The sequence below is a fragment of the Astatotilapia calliptera genome, chromosome 4, assembly GCF_964374335.1.
Source record: "Astatotilapia calliptera chromosome 4, fAstCal68.1, whole genome shotgun sequence".
Lineage (NCBI taxonomy): Eukaryota > Metazoa > Chordata > Actinopteri > Cichliformes > Cichlidae > Astatotilapia > Astatotilapia calliptera.
Window position 1 is genome coordinate 15,178,132 of NC_137425.1, and position 16,707 is coordinate 15,194,838.

General features: G+C 40.1%; 1 protein-coding gene across 1 annotated transcript; it reads left to right on the forward strand.

The window, feature by feature from the left end:
* The first annotated feature begins 28 nt into the window (after positions 1 to 28).
* Positions 29 to 4,322, forward strand: LOC113023925 (uncharacterized). The gene is made up of 8 exons (XM_026170400.2): positions 29 to 386; positions 1,247 to 1,371; positions 1,647 to 2,003; positions 2,092 to 2,311; positions 2,633 to 2,856; positions 3,032 to 3,179; positions 3,285 to 3,394; positions 3,627 to 4,322. The coding sequence occupies exons 1-8, from the start codon at positions 347 to 349 to the stop codon at positions 3,933 to 3,935; spliced, it is 1,533 nt and encodes a 510-aa protein (XP_026026185.2). The 5' UTR covers positions 29 to 346; the 3' UTR covers positions 3,936 to 4,322.
* Positions 4,323 to 16,707: the final 12,385 nt, after the last annotated feature.

Genomic DNA, 16,707 nt, shown 5'->3' on the forward strand with positions numbered 1-16,707 from the left:
CTGTGAACCGTTTCTCCCATAAAGCCAAGATGACCAGGATTATTCCATTAAGGGGTAGGAATGGCTATCCTAATTCGGTGCCTTATAACAGCTGTACTAAGTAATAGTACCGACATGTCAGTATTTACTTAATATAATCTAACTAAATAGTTAAATCTTTAAATATATAGAATTTTATAGATATAAAACAGCGAACTAAACCATTTCTGTACACAACCCCATACTCCTGAGTTGGTACAGTCCAGCTTCGCGCCTCTAGCTTCGCGCCTCAAATTTGGATTGCAGGATTAGTAATATTTTTGGGTCCGGGATACAGTGGTACAGTGTGAAGAAATTAAGGCATGCTATGGAGAAACTGGACGAAATAACAATTGCCACCCTGAAAGGTATGTGACTGTTTTGTTTTTTCTATGTTTTGTGTTCTGCTATGTTGCATGGTAATTCGCTAGCATGGCAGGCTATACCCGGTTGTTAGCTTAGCTTGTGCGGTTAGCTTAGTTGCATTAGCATATTTAAATATGCTAGTGCTATTACACTACATACATGGGTATTTCTGAAAACGGAGATTTTCCGTTTTCATTTTAAAAATAATCCCGTCCACACGGAAACGCAGAAATGAAGGAAAACGCTGCTAGGAACATGCCAAAGCAACAGGTGGCGATATATTCCTAACCGTGTAGAAATGTTGGCCAATCAGAAGTCTAGAAGCCTCGGTGGGAAATAGTAAAGAAAGATGGGGCATAGAAGCAGAACCCAGTCTGGAGGGACAGTAACTGTGTATATGTAAGTATTTAAACACTGCAGAGAGTACAATTAACAGTAACAGTATTGTAGAAATTCATTTCACCGAAACAATAACGTGGCGCACAAGGCCCACACCTTTGACGCTGCGTTTTCTCCGTTTTTCTCGTCCACACCTAAATGCAAAAAAGGAGTTTTCGAAAATATCCACCCTGGCAAGCGTTTTTAGAAATCTCCTTTTTCAGTGACTGAAAACGCTGTTTACGTGTGGACGAAAGGTGCAAGCGAATCACAAATATAATACTTTTTCCAGTCAATGGGAGGAAGGTAATTTAGAACCTGTGGAGCAGTCAGGAGGGAATATAATGGAATAGAGTATTGTTTTTAAATGGTAAATATTAAATTATGTTTCTTGTGCATCCTGTTTGTTACCCAAGCAAAGCTGTCAGCTGGCTTGCACATGAGGATGATGCAATGTAGTGATAATTGGAAACTCCTATTGCAGAAGCAAATGTTGGAGAAGACCTGCTCTCATCACTTTCACGAGATGACATCAAAGATCTGTTTCCTGGTCCTGAACATTTCCTCAGGCGTCGGGCTCTATGGCTTGCAGTGCACAAATGTGAAGAAGTAAGTTCTGTCCTATCGCTGTGTGACAAAACTGAGAACACACCAGCTTGTTTTATGCAGTTTCAAGTAATTCCACCAATACTCACTTAACAGATAGACAGTAGAATCTTCTTTAGTTTTGATTTAAATCAAGTGGCCCACACATTTATTAAATATACATATTTTTTATTGTTCAACACTTTACTGATATTTTGTTGTACTTTCTTTCATGTGTAGAGTCCTAAAGTTCTTGTGCAATTTTATGTGAAATTAGCCCCATGTACACTGTATTTTAGAACAAGACTGCTGCTGAAAAAATGCTAACAACTACTGGAGATGGTGACTTCTCCAGAGAGGAACCCAGCACTTCTAAGTTTGTGACTATGTCCAACCCAGAGTACATAGTCTTCACAGACAGTGAACTTGAGCAAGCTCGACATTCCTACTTTGAAAAGAAGCGGCTGGGGACAGAGTGTGCTGAACCTTTGTCAAAGGAACTCTTTTGTCGACTTGTAAGAAACACCATGACAAACATGATTTCGATAGCAAGAGCAGCTGAAGACTCCAGATACCCCAGCAAACATGAGGTTGATGCCATGGCAAAGCGATTAATGGAGTACTACCCAATGCTTAAAGAAACGTGTGGTGAGTGGGTAAGTAGCATTTGCTCAATACCACTCTGTGTTAATCATGAGTGATGTATCTTATCATCTTTTAATTTTTACCGTTTGTACCTGTTAGGAGCATGTTGCTAAAAAGCTAATGAAGAGACTCTCCAATGTCAAAAGTCCAAGGAAGGGCAAAAAACCTCCTGCGAAGAAGCCAAGAAAGGTTGGGACTGAAAGCGTTGCAAAAAGTGACAGCAGTGGGGAGTCCAGTGCATCAACTATTATTCTAGATAAATCACCAGTTAGATCGATGGGCACCCCAGTGCACCACCAGGATGGCAGTGATGAAGAATGTAAGTATAATATAATGCACCCTCTTATTACAGCCTGAGTGTAAATGTGGTTTGGACGATCCTTTTTTTTTTTTTTTTTTAATTCTGCTAACAATGGAACACAACTACTTCACTGTTTATCTTGGAATCTTTGTGTTCCATTTAATAGTGACAACTTCACAGGATTAATGAACAATTTTAAGATAGGTGGTTAGTTAATTTGTTGATCTAATTTACAGAAATATTTTGGTATTTTTGTATTATTGTTTTGCATCAATAACAGATATATAAAGCCTTACTGTGGCAATAAATGATTTACACACCTCTGCTCTGTGTGTTTAGCTGGTTCAGCTGACTTCTTTGACAGCCAAAAAACCCAGGCAAGACACTACAAGACACTTCAAGAAATATACAAGACCAAAAAACCGAACAAAGCTGCTGTTACCCAACTGCTGAACCTGGAGTTTGAGTCTAGAAGACAATTCATTAACTCTGATGCTATAAAGGAGCAGGACAGAGCAGTGAAGATACTAGAGGCATATCCTTGTTTCAGAGAACTGGACCATGTAAGCAGCACTTATTTCTTTTAGCCATCCTGTTATTCCTTTGGGGACATTTTGATATGATTTTCAAATTTCTTAAATACTGGCCCTCATGTTTAAATTGTTATCACTTATTGTCAAGACCAGATACAGAGCTAGACAGATCTATCTCAGTTGGGTTTCTGTCTGTATTTTTCAGGTCCTTGATGAGCTGCGGAGAATTATTCAACCATCCAACTTGAAATACATTTCTGAGATGAAGGATAGATGGGAAATCTTCTACTCGAAGGTGCAGTTTTATGGTGTCATGAAGAAAGTTATGAAGCCGCCAAAAACTTTGGATGGAGGTAATGCTACAGTATCTTGATTTGTCTACATTTATGCTTTGCAGATTACATTATTTGCAATGCTTAATGGTGTTGCCCTGTCTTATTTTTCTTTTTTCAAACCAGTGGAACATGCAGCAGCTGTGTTCAGAGCCCTTCCCGTGCTTTTCCCTTCCAGCACAGTACCACCTAAGAAGCTGGGCATCTGTAGTGAGGCTTTTTTCCATGTCCTAAAGGTAAGGCTGCAATATTCTATGTGTATATATTGTTGAATTTTGCAGTTACTCATGTTTTCATTTTATATATTTTACTGTGGAGTCAGTCAAATATTCTTAAAGTTCAGATCCCCATAACATGTTGATGTTAATAAAACCTACAAAAAAAGTTGATCTATTTTAAACTGTAATGCAACTCAAAAATTGTATTTCTTACGGTCTTGTTCTAATCCTCTTTCTTTCTGTCATGTAGACTTCAGAAGACCCTGAAGGCTACCTGCGTCAGCGACCCCTGGCTTGTCCAGTTCTGCTTGTCTCTGAAGGCAACTGCATGATAGCTGTTGGAACCACACCAGTGAGCACTTTTGACCGGAAGGATCTTAATGAGGGACTGCTCTATCTGATGGCATATTACTATGCCCTCCACCTCACATATCCAAAGTGCATTTCCACGCTGCTGTCTGTCTTGCAAACTGAAATACTCAAAGACTCCATCCATGACCGAGATTCAACCCCCTCTTACAAGAAGGCGCTTGGTGAGTGGAAGTCATTCATTGAGTGAGTCTCTCAGATGACAGACTCCATCTGCCTTGTTTATCAGACTCAGTGTTGGTCAGTGAGGTTGTTTTTTTTCTCTCTAGAAAAGTTGTTCAAATGTAAAACACATGTTTGTTTGTGTGGTCGTTAAACTTGTTCTTCTAAAATGTTATGTAATATAGGATTTGAAATAGTGATTGTTTTAAGCTTCAGCAAAATTTATTTTTGATACCAGCCATGAGTGTGTTATACTGTTATTATTCATGTTAAGAGTATCTGGAATATGCACTTCTTATATTGGCCATGTTACACAGTACCCTGCTGAAATGTATAATTTTAGACATGATTCTCCTGGAACAGACCTCAGTGAGTTACTGACCCATTGCTGTGTCAATAAAAGCGCAAAATCTAAGAGTGCTTTTGCTGTCTTAATTTAAGATGAATTCCCTTATTTTTAGTAGCTTTTTGAAGAGATGGTGTCTTATTCTCAGGAATTTTTGCTGATTATTGTTCTCAGAGTCGAAACATAATTCTTATAGTTAGCTCAATCAAGAAAGAAACAATTCAGTTTTAAGAAAATTTGTCCTATAGTAAGGTGTTTTTTTTATGTGAAAAATCTAAATTAAGGTGTCGAATCTTAAAGTAAGCAAATAATTCTTGAAAACAGCTTGTTCAAGAAAGCATAATACTCATTTTAGGTACAGATTTTCTAAATATCAAAGTATCTTTTACTTATAATAAGTCATATTTTCTTCAAATAAGCATACATTTTAGACAATTTTGTCTAGTTAAAAGGCATATGGCAGTTAGATTAATTTGCTAGTTTTAAGAATTCTAGTCAAGCAACTTTTGCTTACCCCATTGGCAGATTTTTTTGCTCAAAACAAGAAAATTTTGTCAGATTTAAGAATATTTGGCTTGTTTCAAGTATAGCTGTTTTTGCAGTGTGAATGCTACAAGTGCACAAATATGAAGTCAGCGTGGTGCTGCAGTGAACGCATCAGTTCACACAATATTTCAGAAATACTATTTCATTAAAATGTCTTATATTGTTTCTTGGTCTTGTAAATTTATTTTTCTACAGTCATTTCTGAAACAAAGTCCACACTGAATGCCGGCTGTGCATCTGTGGTCGTGTGAAGCTACATTAATGTAACAGCATGCCAGAGTGTAAACACAGATATTTATCCTTTTTCCGTTTCATTAGGCATTTAAACCAAATACTAAAACACCCTGATACGACTCAGACTTGGAGTACTATACATTTTATAATACACTTAGCATAAAGAACAAAACAATGCACGAACTGGTAATTAAAGCCCTTGAAGTAATAAATCATATACATTAAAATATTGTATTTTCAGAACAACTACATTATGTGACTGTCTGTGTGCAACTTACAGCTATAAGCACTTGATATTAAATATATGCATGCTAAAACATGACAGACAACAAAGGCAGAGTACTCAGGCACAGAAATGTTTTTACGTGTTTTCAATTGAGCTTCTTGTGGCTCACATTTAACTACAGCTACTTATTCTTTTCTTCATCATAACAATCAGCTGTTGAAACTAATAATTTCGGTGAGTAGCAACAGTGACCAACAGAAACCAACAGCGCTGTGATCGTGTTTTTGTGTGTGAATACATTCATGTGAATTTCCAAAGCTAACTGAAGGACAATCATGTGGTGAGCAGGTCACAGGTCGGGGCATGTTTTGTCATGAATTAGCCCAGCGAGTGTTGCTTCTTCAGGTTCTCCGTGCGCTTCACCCTCTCCTCTGGGGTCTTTCTGTACCAGCTCCTAAGAGAAAAAAGTCACACTGTGGTGACTTTAAATACGTCAAAAGCAGGGTGTGTCTGAAGACTGCTACTTTTATTAATATGTGACAAATGATTTTACAATTCTAATTAATTAATAGAAAAAAACGTTTAAATCTTGGTGTCCAATGCACTGAGAAAGAATGATTATCTAGAAAATGACTTCAGGAAATGGTTGTGTTATAAAGTTGTTTTACAATCTGGACCAGTACAGACTTGCCCCTGACGGTTAAGTTGTCCTGGGGGCACAAACTGTTTGTCCTTGGCTTGGCTTCAAGATTCCAGGAAAGGGATACTAAATGTATGTAAATAACTTCTGGGGAATATAATCCAGAAATTACATAGAGGGAAACACAAAATGAATTAAAAAGTAATAAAATCCCACAGCCGTGTCCCACACCTGTTGGTAGCGGGGCATCTGGCTTCTGCTGCATCTTTCTAGTCTGTGCTGGAGATTCACCAACCCTAAAGAAGTACCACATGCACCACTGATCACTGGATCTCAGCAGCATTAATGTAAAACATGTGTTTCTATTTCTATGTCTTACTACTTTTTCCTGTCTAGAGACCTCTGTGTGGTAGCAGAAAGAGCCACTCTCTCTTTGGTGCACTTGGCTTTCTCCTGTAGGAGTGAATGTAGTTTATAGTTCATGAAAAAATATTCAGAATACTGAAGATGTCAGTGATCTTATCTTTTTTCCTTTTCATAAGGCATTTTAACCAAATACTAAAACACTTTGATATGACTCAAAGAACTGAAAACCAGTGTTGGGTAAGTTATTTTAAATTAATAACTTAGTTACATTACTAGTTACTTCTATCAAAAGTAACTCAGTTACTTCAAGTTACTCGGTACTTTCAAAGTAACTAGTTACTAGGGAAAGTAACTTTGGTTTTACTCAGAATTCTTGTATTGATGTGTTGCTTCCCTAACTGGATACCCAGCAAGGATGCCAGTCTTCTAGCTTGCTTACATGTTAGCACTGTCTAGCCACAATTGCACTGTGCCACCTACCAACAGAAAGGAAAAAATAATGTGCATATTACCACGAGAGAAATCCCAGGCCTGGACCGTCGTCGACTTCTGCCATGATTCTAGCCTACGTCACAGCATCACGTGTGCTTTTTACGTCCAACACGGAAACTGCAGTCGTGGTACTTTTGATTGTACTCGGTACTCGGAAATTCTGCCTTCCGAGTAGGAAGATGTAGGTAACTCCAGACTGCAGATGAGCTGCATACAGGGCTGGACTGGGACAAAAAATCAGCCTGGGCATTTTGATTAGAGACCAGCCCACCACTATAATAAAAACCTTTGAATGAAAACAAACACCGTTGTCACAGTGATGTACACTGTCTTGTTGGTATATATGTATCAGTCTAATAAACTTAAACCTACACCATCCTCCCTATTCTGGTATTCTAAACAGTACTTAGCTGAAACCCGAAGCCTGCTTGGTCGCGTTAACCTCTTGAACCATCTACAACACATGGTGGAAACCTGAAATTAAGACAGAGGAGACTAAGAGGTGAGACATGATCATTACTGAATATTAAAAATAATAACTGACAGATTTAGTGATATTTTCATAAACTATTTATTTACCACATCAATTAACAGCATGGCAGGGCAAAATGTTTTTTCTAACATGGCAACCTTTAAAAAGTGAAAGGAGACAGAAGGTGAGGAAGAATAACACTTCATTGACTTTTTGATGGCATTTTACACACAGTACTGGTACAGAATCTAGAAAATGTGGGACATATACAACATATACAGTACTTACTTCTGAAGAAATTATAATGGGACCCTGAAAAAAATGACTATGTACAATAATGGATATCTATACATTTTACAACTGATGAAAACATTGGTTGTAAGGTTCAGGTAATTATTTATTAAAAGCTTGACATTTTAAATGAGAATAAGAAAGAAAAGTATTTCTTTTTGCTCCCTTTTCCCTGTTAATGCATTACCTGTCCCCAATGGCAAAACTTTGGTAGAGCTGCCTCTGCACAGTTACCAGTTGTCAGCTACAGAGGATCCTGGTGTTATTTGTCTCTCAGAAACAGTTCATAACTTCCCTTCAACTCATTCATGTCACCTAAAAGGTAAACTTGTTTCTCCATCACCTGTTCAGCTCTGATGATTCAGTAGGGACATCTCCTGGTTTCATCTTCATGTTTCCCTCTCACCACATATCCAAACCGATATCATGACCATTTCTGAAACAAAGTCCACACTGAAGGCCTGCTGTACATCTGTGTTTGTGTGAAGCTACATTAATGTAACAGGATGCCAGTGTGTAAACAAATATCTTTATTTATATGTCGAAAACAGGTTTGTCTAAAGACTGCTACTTTTATTAATATGTGATTAAGATGTTGTTAGATTTGTAATTAATTATCAAACAACAACAAAAAAGAAACATTTAAAGCTTTGTGGAAACTGAGCTGGGAAAGAATGGTTATCCAGAAAATTACATCAAGCAATGGGGAGGGATGCAGCAGATTTTGTGGATGCAGCTGATGGCAACATCAATGAACTCACAGACTCTGTCATTGGATATATTGGAAAGTGCATGGATCATACCATCACAAAAACCACTGTCTGCATATATCCAAATCAGAAACCCTGGGTAAATAAAGATGTTCGCGCCAAGCTAAAAGTGCAGACCTCTGCCTTTAACTCCGGGGATGCTGATGCATATAAAGCAGCCAGGTATGACCCCCGAAAGTTCATAAAAAAGGCCAGAAAGGACTGCAGGGACAAAATGGAGTCCAGCTACCACAGCTTTGACACCAGGCGACTGTGGAATGGACTGCGCTGCATCACTGACTAAAAGAAGGACAACACAGGCAGTGTTCAGCCCACTGCATCTCTCGCAGATGAGCTCAATAACTTCTATGCTCGTTTTGACGCAGACAACAGAGAGCAGATCCTCTACCCTCAGGAGGACAGTGAGGCTGTAACTTTAACTTGAAAACAGAAGCTGTGAGATGGACTTTTAAAAAGGTCAATCCTCACAAAGCTCCAGGACTGGACGGCATCCCAGGGCGGCTTCTCAGAGTGTGTGCCGACCAGCTGGCAGAGGTGTTCACCAACATCTTCAACCTCTCCCTGAGGCAGTCAGTGGTCCCCACATCCCTCCAAGCATCCACCATCATTCCTGTTCCCAAAAAATCAGTGGTCTCCTGTCCGAATGACTACCGTCCTGTTGCACTGACATCCGTCATCATGAAGTGCCTCAAGCAGCTGGTCAAAGGTCACATCTGCTCCTCCCTCCCTGACACACTGGACCCTCTTCAGTTTGCCTATCGGACAAACAGAGCCACAGAGGATGCCATCGCCCTGGCAACGCACACCACCTTCACTCACCTGCAAAAAGTGAATACATATGCAAGGATGCTCTTCATCGACTACAGCTCGGCATTTAACACCATCATCCCCTCAAAACTTGCCACAAAGCTCGTCGACCTTGGGCTGGGAACACCGATCTGCAGATGGATTCTAAACTTCCTCACAAACAGGCCCCAGGTGGTGAGAGTTGGTAAGCACACCTCCTCATCACTCATCCTAAACACAGGTACGCCACAGGGTTGTGTGCTTAGCCCCCTCCTATATTCCCTGTTCACACACGACTGTGTTTCTAAACACGTGTCCAACATCATCATCAAGTTTGCGGATGACACAACCATCATAGGCCTCATCACAGACAATGATGAGACGGCCTATAGAGAGGAGGTGATGGCACTGTACGAGTGGTGTCTGGAAAATAACCTGACTCTCAACATCAGCAAAACTAGAGAAATGATAGTGGACTACCGGAAACGACCAGTCAGGGAACACCAGCCCATCCACATCAACAGTGTCAAGGTCAAAAGGGTCAGCAGCCTCAAATTCCTTGGAGTCAACATCACCGAGGACTTCTCCTGGACCCTTCACACAGACGCTGCTATCAGGAAGGCTCGCCAGCGGCTTTACTTCCTGTGGAGGCTGAGGAAGTTTGGCATGAACGCCAACATCACCTCAAATTTCTACAGGTGTGCAATCGAGAGCTTGCTGACGAGCTGCATTACAGTTTGGTACAGAAGCTGCTCTGCCAGCAGCCGTAAATCACTACAGAGAGTGGTGAAGGCAGCAGAGCACATCACTGGTATGAGGCTTCCTGCCACTCAGGACATTTATCTTCAGCGATGCCTCCGTAAAGCACACAACATCATCAAGGACCACAGCCACCCAGCACATCAGCTGTTCTCCTTTTTACCATCTGGCAGACGTTACAGGAGTCTGTCTGCTCGGACTACAAGACTTAAAAACAGTTTCTACCATCAAGCCATACGACACCTCAACCACAACACTTAAACACACACAGCACACTACACAGGACGCACTCAGAAGCTACCCTGCAGCTTCACAAGTACTCTGTACAATCTGCACTGGTCACTCCACTTTATTGATATTTATATTTTAAAAAGTGCAATACTGTAACAACTGCCACAAAAAAAACTTTTGTACTGTTTAGTTTGTATTGCTGCTAATTCCTGTGCAATATCCCATCTGCCCCCCGCCCCCCTCACATTCCTATTTAAGATTTTCTTTATTTAATCACTAGTGTGTACATATATTTATATATACATATATATATATTTAGTCAGTTAACTGAAAATCTCTTTTCTTTTACTACATCTTATTAATATTTTGCTCTTTAGTATTTTTCTATTTATTTTTTATTATTTTATTTTATTAATTTTTTTCTACTGTACCATTCTGCTGAGTGACATTGCAATGTTTACCCTGTGCTAACTTACATATGACAAATAAAACTGAAACTGAACTGAAACAGATGGGTATTGATAAGATTTTCACGATTCAGATTCCATTTTTGATTCTGTTTAACCATTCGATTCTTTATCGATTCTTTATCGATTCTTTTTAAAAAAGGAGAACACCAAGGTCGATTAGCTTAAAACTTTGTTTTATATCTTCTCTTTGAACACGATAGAAATTTAGGAGTAACATGGCCTTACAAACCCAACAGTGAGACCTTAAGACATCCACAGCCTATGGCTCTTCAATGGGGTTTCACAGGGTCCCCAGGAAAAAAAATTGTAAATGTAAAATAATAAAATAAATATTCTTCTGTAGCAATTACACAAGAATATCCAGTAATGTCCCTGTCTACAATTAAACACATTCACTTACCGAAAACCGGGGGCATCTGCTGTGGCAAATGGGTGCAAACCTTTTACCACAAACTTAGTCACTGTTCGGTGACATTCGTCTATCCCGGCCTGAAAGGAGACGCTAACAGTAGACTGCAGCGAGAACTGCCAGCATCTGAGCCAACCAGACTCTGTCTGTCTCTCTCATCATGGTCACCTAAATGCAGCGCACAGTAATGGCAGGTTTTGTAATAAGGCAGATCGCGCTATTTACTTGCCGCATTACCGGGAGAGGACGTGCAAACGTTACCGCTGCTGCTTGGTTGAGATTCACGAGTCCGGAGCGGAATAAAAAATACAACATTCATTTCAGGTCATCGCGTGTTTTGTGAGCAAATGCTTTTGCATATTCGTAGTGTTTCCTCCCTTAAATGAAATATCTACTTTGCAAGTATTGCAAGTTGCCCTGTTGTCATCCGTTCTCGTAAAGTATAACCAAACTTTTTAGCGTTTGAGCCGCTTAGGCGCCCTGCCAGGTAAATGACGCTCCGCAACGTGGTGACGTCATTCGGGGCGACTGGAATTGATAAGGGAATCGTTTGCAAAAATGGCAAACAATTCCAAGGAATTGAAACAGTGGGAACCGGTTCTCAACAAGAACCGGGTTTCGATACCCATCCCTAGCAATGGGTGTGTCGTATAAGGTGTTTTACAGTATGTACCAGTTTTCTTTGGCTTAGCTTCAACACTCTAGTAAAGAAATATTGAAAGTATGTAAATAGCCCATGGGAACAATAATCATCTGGAAATTACATTGAGTGAAAAAACACACAAAACACAAAATCTGTTAAAAAATAATGAAATACAAGTACAGGACCCACTCTTGGCCCTCCTCACATACCAAGAATCTAAACACCTCCTTATCCATCAAACAATCTACTACTGCACTACCCCATCCTACAGTCTCTCTTCAACCTGATATCAGGGGGCTGGGTCTGTGACCCAGCATTTTGAGTTTATTTTGTATTTATGTTAAGTTATTGTGTTAATATTAGTTGGGGTTTAGTCAAGTCAATGTCATCGTCCATGTCTGCTTGTTTATGAGTCTTTTCCTGTTTTCTGTGTAAGTTTGTTTTGTCCTTTATGTATAACTTTTAGTTGTGCTCGTGCCTCTCCCTTACCCATTCTCATGCTCCTTTCCTTGTTTTAATTTGAAAGTCTTGTGTTTCGAAGTGTTTAGTTTTGCACCCCCTGTGGCATCAGGTTCATTTGTGTCAGCTCCGTTTCCCCAGGTGTTTTCACTTTCCTCATTACCCTTTTGTGCATTTAAGTCCTCTCTCCCCCTGCTCAGTGTTGGTTTATCTGTTTGTCTCGATTCATGTCATTTCAGGTCTCAGGATTTTTCATGTTTCTGTTCAGGTTCATGTTTTGACTGCCTCAAGTCTTGGTTTTGCATGCTCCAGTTGAGATTCATGATCATGTTTTATGTCACAGTCTTCGTAGGTAATCTTACCTCTTCCCAGTTTAGATTTTGGTTTAGTTTTCCCTCAGTTCGCCACGCCCTGTTTTGTTTTGCTGTATAGGAATTTCTTTTACTTTTGTATTAATCACATTATTTTATTGTATAATGCCTTGGTGCCACTGGATTTTAACATGTCTCACACTCATACAGTAAGACAAATGGTGGGGGTCTAGTAAGGAAGTTGGGGAAAGCAGACAACTCCACAGGAAGAGTCTTTTGTCTCTTCGAGGACTCTGGGAGGCAGCAAGGGAGTGTGAACCTTAAGGTGTGAAACAGCTGTGTACTGCCTTTTGTTCCTGTGGAAGGTATTTAACTGAGAGCCATGCTAAGCTCAGAGAGACTATGCTGACCGTCTGCCCCGCGGTCATGCAGGCTCTCCACCAACTTGGTTGTCTGTTCTTTGTGTTTTGATTAAAGAATGTTAGCTACCACTCACCGCTCGTCTGCAGGCTTTATTTAATGGAAAACTTCCACAACACAGCCTAAATAAATGGCACTTTAAACACACTGGCCTGCCTGGCCGTAGCACCAGAGTCTGCCTACTTCAAACCTGTTGACTGATGTCACATGTCATGAAGGTGCCCGAGGTGGTTCTTGCTCGGTTTAGTTTGTAGGTGAAGCATGGCTTTGACACTCTTCATGTTTGTTTACCAGCCTCATGTGGGGGTAGATGATGCTGGTTTCACTGTTGCAGTGTGTTCACTCTCACCTGGATGACACTGCTAGCTTTGTCAGAATCATGTTTTTTAATTCTTCCAATGCCTTTTATACCATCCAACCACTTGTGCTGAGTGAGAAGCTGCTCAGGATAGGCGTCACCACGTCTACTGTCTCCTGGATTGCTGACTCTCTCTCAGAGAGGCCTCAGTTTGCATGACTGGGGAACACCTTCTCTCATGTGGTGCTTAGTAGTACTGGGCACCACTAAGGATTGTCCTATTTCTAGTCCTGTTTACCTCGTACAGCTCAGATTTCCAGTACAACAGTGAAACATGCCAGCTGAAGGAGTTCTCTAATGACACTGCAGTTGTTGGGTGTATTATGAGGTGCAGAAGTCAGAGTTCAGGCAGCTGGTGAGGAACTTTGTTGAATAGTCTGGAAGAAATCTCCTCTTTCTAAATATAAGTCAAAACAGATGGTGGCTGACATCCGTAGAAAAATAAACTGCAATTAGGCCCATCAGCATCAGGGGTAAATTTCTGGAAACGGTGGACAACAACAGATACTTGGGTGTTCACCTGAATGACAGACTGGACTGGAGGACCAACAGTGATGCTGTGTACAAGAAGGGTGTTAAAGTTGCTGACCTCTAGGTAGAGCTGGGCGATAGAACGATAACGATATGTATCGCGATATAACTTTTACTCGATAGAGAAATTAAGCTATCGCGATAGACCTCGCCGCTCTTGTCCTCTTAAAAAAAAGGTCAGCCGATCCAAATTAAGTAGCGCAGAGCCGAACAATCAGCGTCACGTCGCGTGACTTGTTACGTACAGCACAAGTGCCAAGCCGCACGTGTGTTTGTTTGGGAAGCAGCCAGCGGGTAATGGAGCCAGCGCGTAATGGAGGAAATGAGTGTGCCGACTAGAAAAATCAACCAAGCGTGACCGAAGAGAAAACAGATGATGGTTCCAATGCCGGAGAGATTGTCGAACGGAAGAGCCAAAGAAGTTCCGTAGTGTGAAGGTATTTCGGCTATTTCAAGTCTGACAAAAAACAGAGTAGCATGCACTGTAAATTGTGCCGAAAGCAAGTCTGGAAATACAATAAACTGGTGCATGCGTCACACTGTGCGCCACGTTATTGTTTCGGTGAAATGAATTTCTACAATACTGTTACTGTTAATTCTACTCTCTGCAGTGTTTAAATGCTTACATATACACACAGTTACTGTCCCTCCACACATACAACTCGGTTCTGCTTCTGTGCCCCAGCTTTGTTTACTTTTTCCCACCGAGGCTTCTAGACTTCTGATTGGCCAACATTTCTGCACGGTTAGGAATCTAGCGCCACCTGCTGCTTTGGCATGTTCATAGCAGCGTTTTCCTTCATTTCTGCCTTTATGTGTGGACGGGATTATTTTTTAAAACAAAAACGGAAAATCTCCGTTTTCAAAAATACCCGTGCACGTGTGGACGTAGCCTCAGTCTCTGACTGGAAGCGCTAATTCGTCATTCGGCTTTTGTCAGACTAAAGTAACTGTTAAAACTGTTTGAAAAGCTCAGCTATACAACAAGGAGAGATTGAGAATTTCCTTTTAGTTCTCAGTTTATTTGATATTGACAAAAGTTAGTCAGTTTTGTCTGTTCTTCTGTAAAACAAACTAAGATTTATTTTTAGAATTAATATTTTGTTTCTAAGTGGAATTGACAATTTAGTAGTCTGTTTCGTTTGTTCTATTTTGAAACTTAAACGCTTTAGCGGCTGCCTTTTGTGTAGTTTGCAATATTTGCCTTTATTTATCTGAAAAAGTCTCATGTTCCTTAAGTACATCTACCCTGTTGAACTTATTATGGGAAATAAATATTTAAATAAAAACAAGCTGCTGATTATTTCACATTTTACTTGTGAGCAACGGCACATTTAAATCTTACAAATATAGTTATTTGGCTTATATCGTGATAGATATCGTTATCGCCTGAAATGAAAAAAACATATCGTGATATGAAAAAATCTCATATCACCCAGCTCTACCTCTAGGTGCTCACCTCATGTGAGAGAGCTCTTTCTCATCCTATGTTTCAGGTCTGCCTTATTACCACAGCTGAGATGTGCCATCTCAAAATGCCACATCCTTTCTTTCCCTAGGCCGTGCAATGATTTGGTCTTTAACTATGTAAATTTGTGCATCTTGGTGGGACTTTTTTTGAGAAAGTGTATATTTTTACAATGGCAAGCATCACTCCCATGCTTTCAAGCAGTTTGTGTCACCACTGGTCTAGTCCAATCACCTTCTCCCGGCCTTTTAAACTATTACAGTGAAACAACATCAAACAAGAAAATACAAATTGAAATATGTAAAACAAAAAGAAAAAAAATCTGAATCCAGGTAACAGTTTAAGCCCATCTTTGTATGATCAGTGCAAATGTTTACTGTGTTTCTGTCACTCATTTTCTCACCTTCCCAGGTGGTTGTGTTTTATGGTGCTGTTCTCGTTCTCTTTTGCTATCTCGCTAATCAAAATCAGAATACTTTATTAATCCCTAAGTATATTATGTAGGTTACAGTTGCTCCAATACAGTAACAGAAACAACAAACAACACTATTTAACAATACAATATGTTACAGATTTACAGATTTTAAGAAATAGCACAATATATACAAATCACTGAATAAATCTCAAGGATTGACAGAGGTGATTATAGTGAATGTTGACAGCAACATTACTGAGTAGAAAAGAGCGTGTGCAAAAAAGGCTGTAACTATTGCAGTGTTTACAGTGTATATAGTGTATTAGATGGAGGACTTGTACAGGGAGATGGCCATGGGCAGGAAGGATTTCCTGTGTTGTTCAGTGGTGCTTTTTGGTAATCTCAGTCTCTCACGGAACGTGCTCCTGTAGCTTTTACAGCTGTGGCTCCAGCAAATATCAGCTGATACTAGAAAGTAATATTAAATAAATTCTAACAACAGCTTATCAAGGTTAAACGTGCTGCTGTTGTTTAGCGCGACATCCGCTGGTTTCCTCTTTCTGCGGCAAAGTGATAAACAAAGAAGATAAACAAACAAGAGAGAAAAGTCAATCATCTGATCATTGAACAGTTTCATGAGAGATACTTCATGTTTCAAGAAGTATCAACAGGAGAGGGAGGGTGAGAGAATGAGAGAAGAAGAAGAGGCAGCTGACAGCGTAAAGATGCAGAATAACTCCAGCTTTGTGTCTTTCTTTTTTTTTATTCTAGCTAAACTACTGGACAAGTTGTGTTTCTTTTCACCTCAATACCATTTTCTTTGTTTGTCTGTGATAAGATTGCTTTCAGAGCTCTTGCCCAAGCAATGGGGAGGGTGCAGCCAACCACCTCGGCTGTAACTGGTCCAGCCCAGAGTCTATCATGACAAATTGGCCAATCCACCACCTTTCGTTGTTTATACCGTTACCGAAAAACAAAACAAAAAAACATCGGCTCATAAAAACAAAAAAATACCATCAGTCCACTGGGCAAATGCCCGGTATGCCCGATGGCCAGTCCAGCTTAACCTTGGCCTAATGTTAATGGCTCCACAATGTAATGTTTTTTCAGTTTTCCTAAGAAACAAGTGATTCCTGTTTTTATCCTGGTTCACAGCA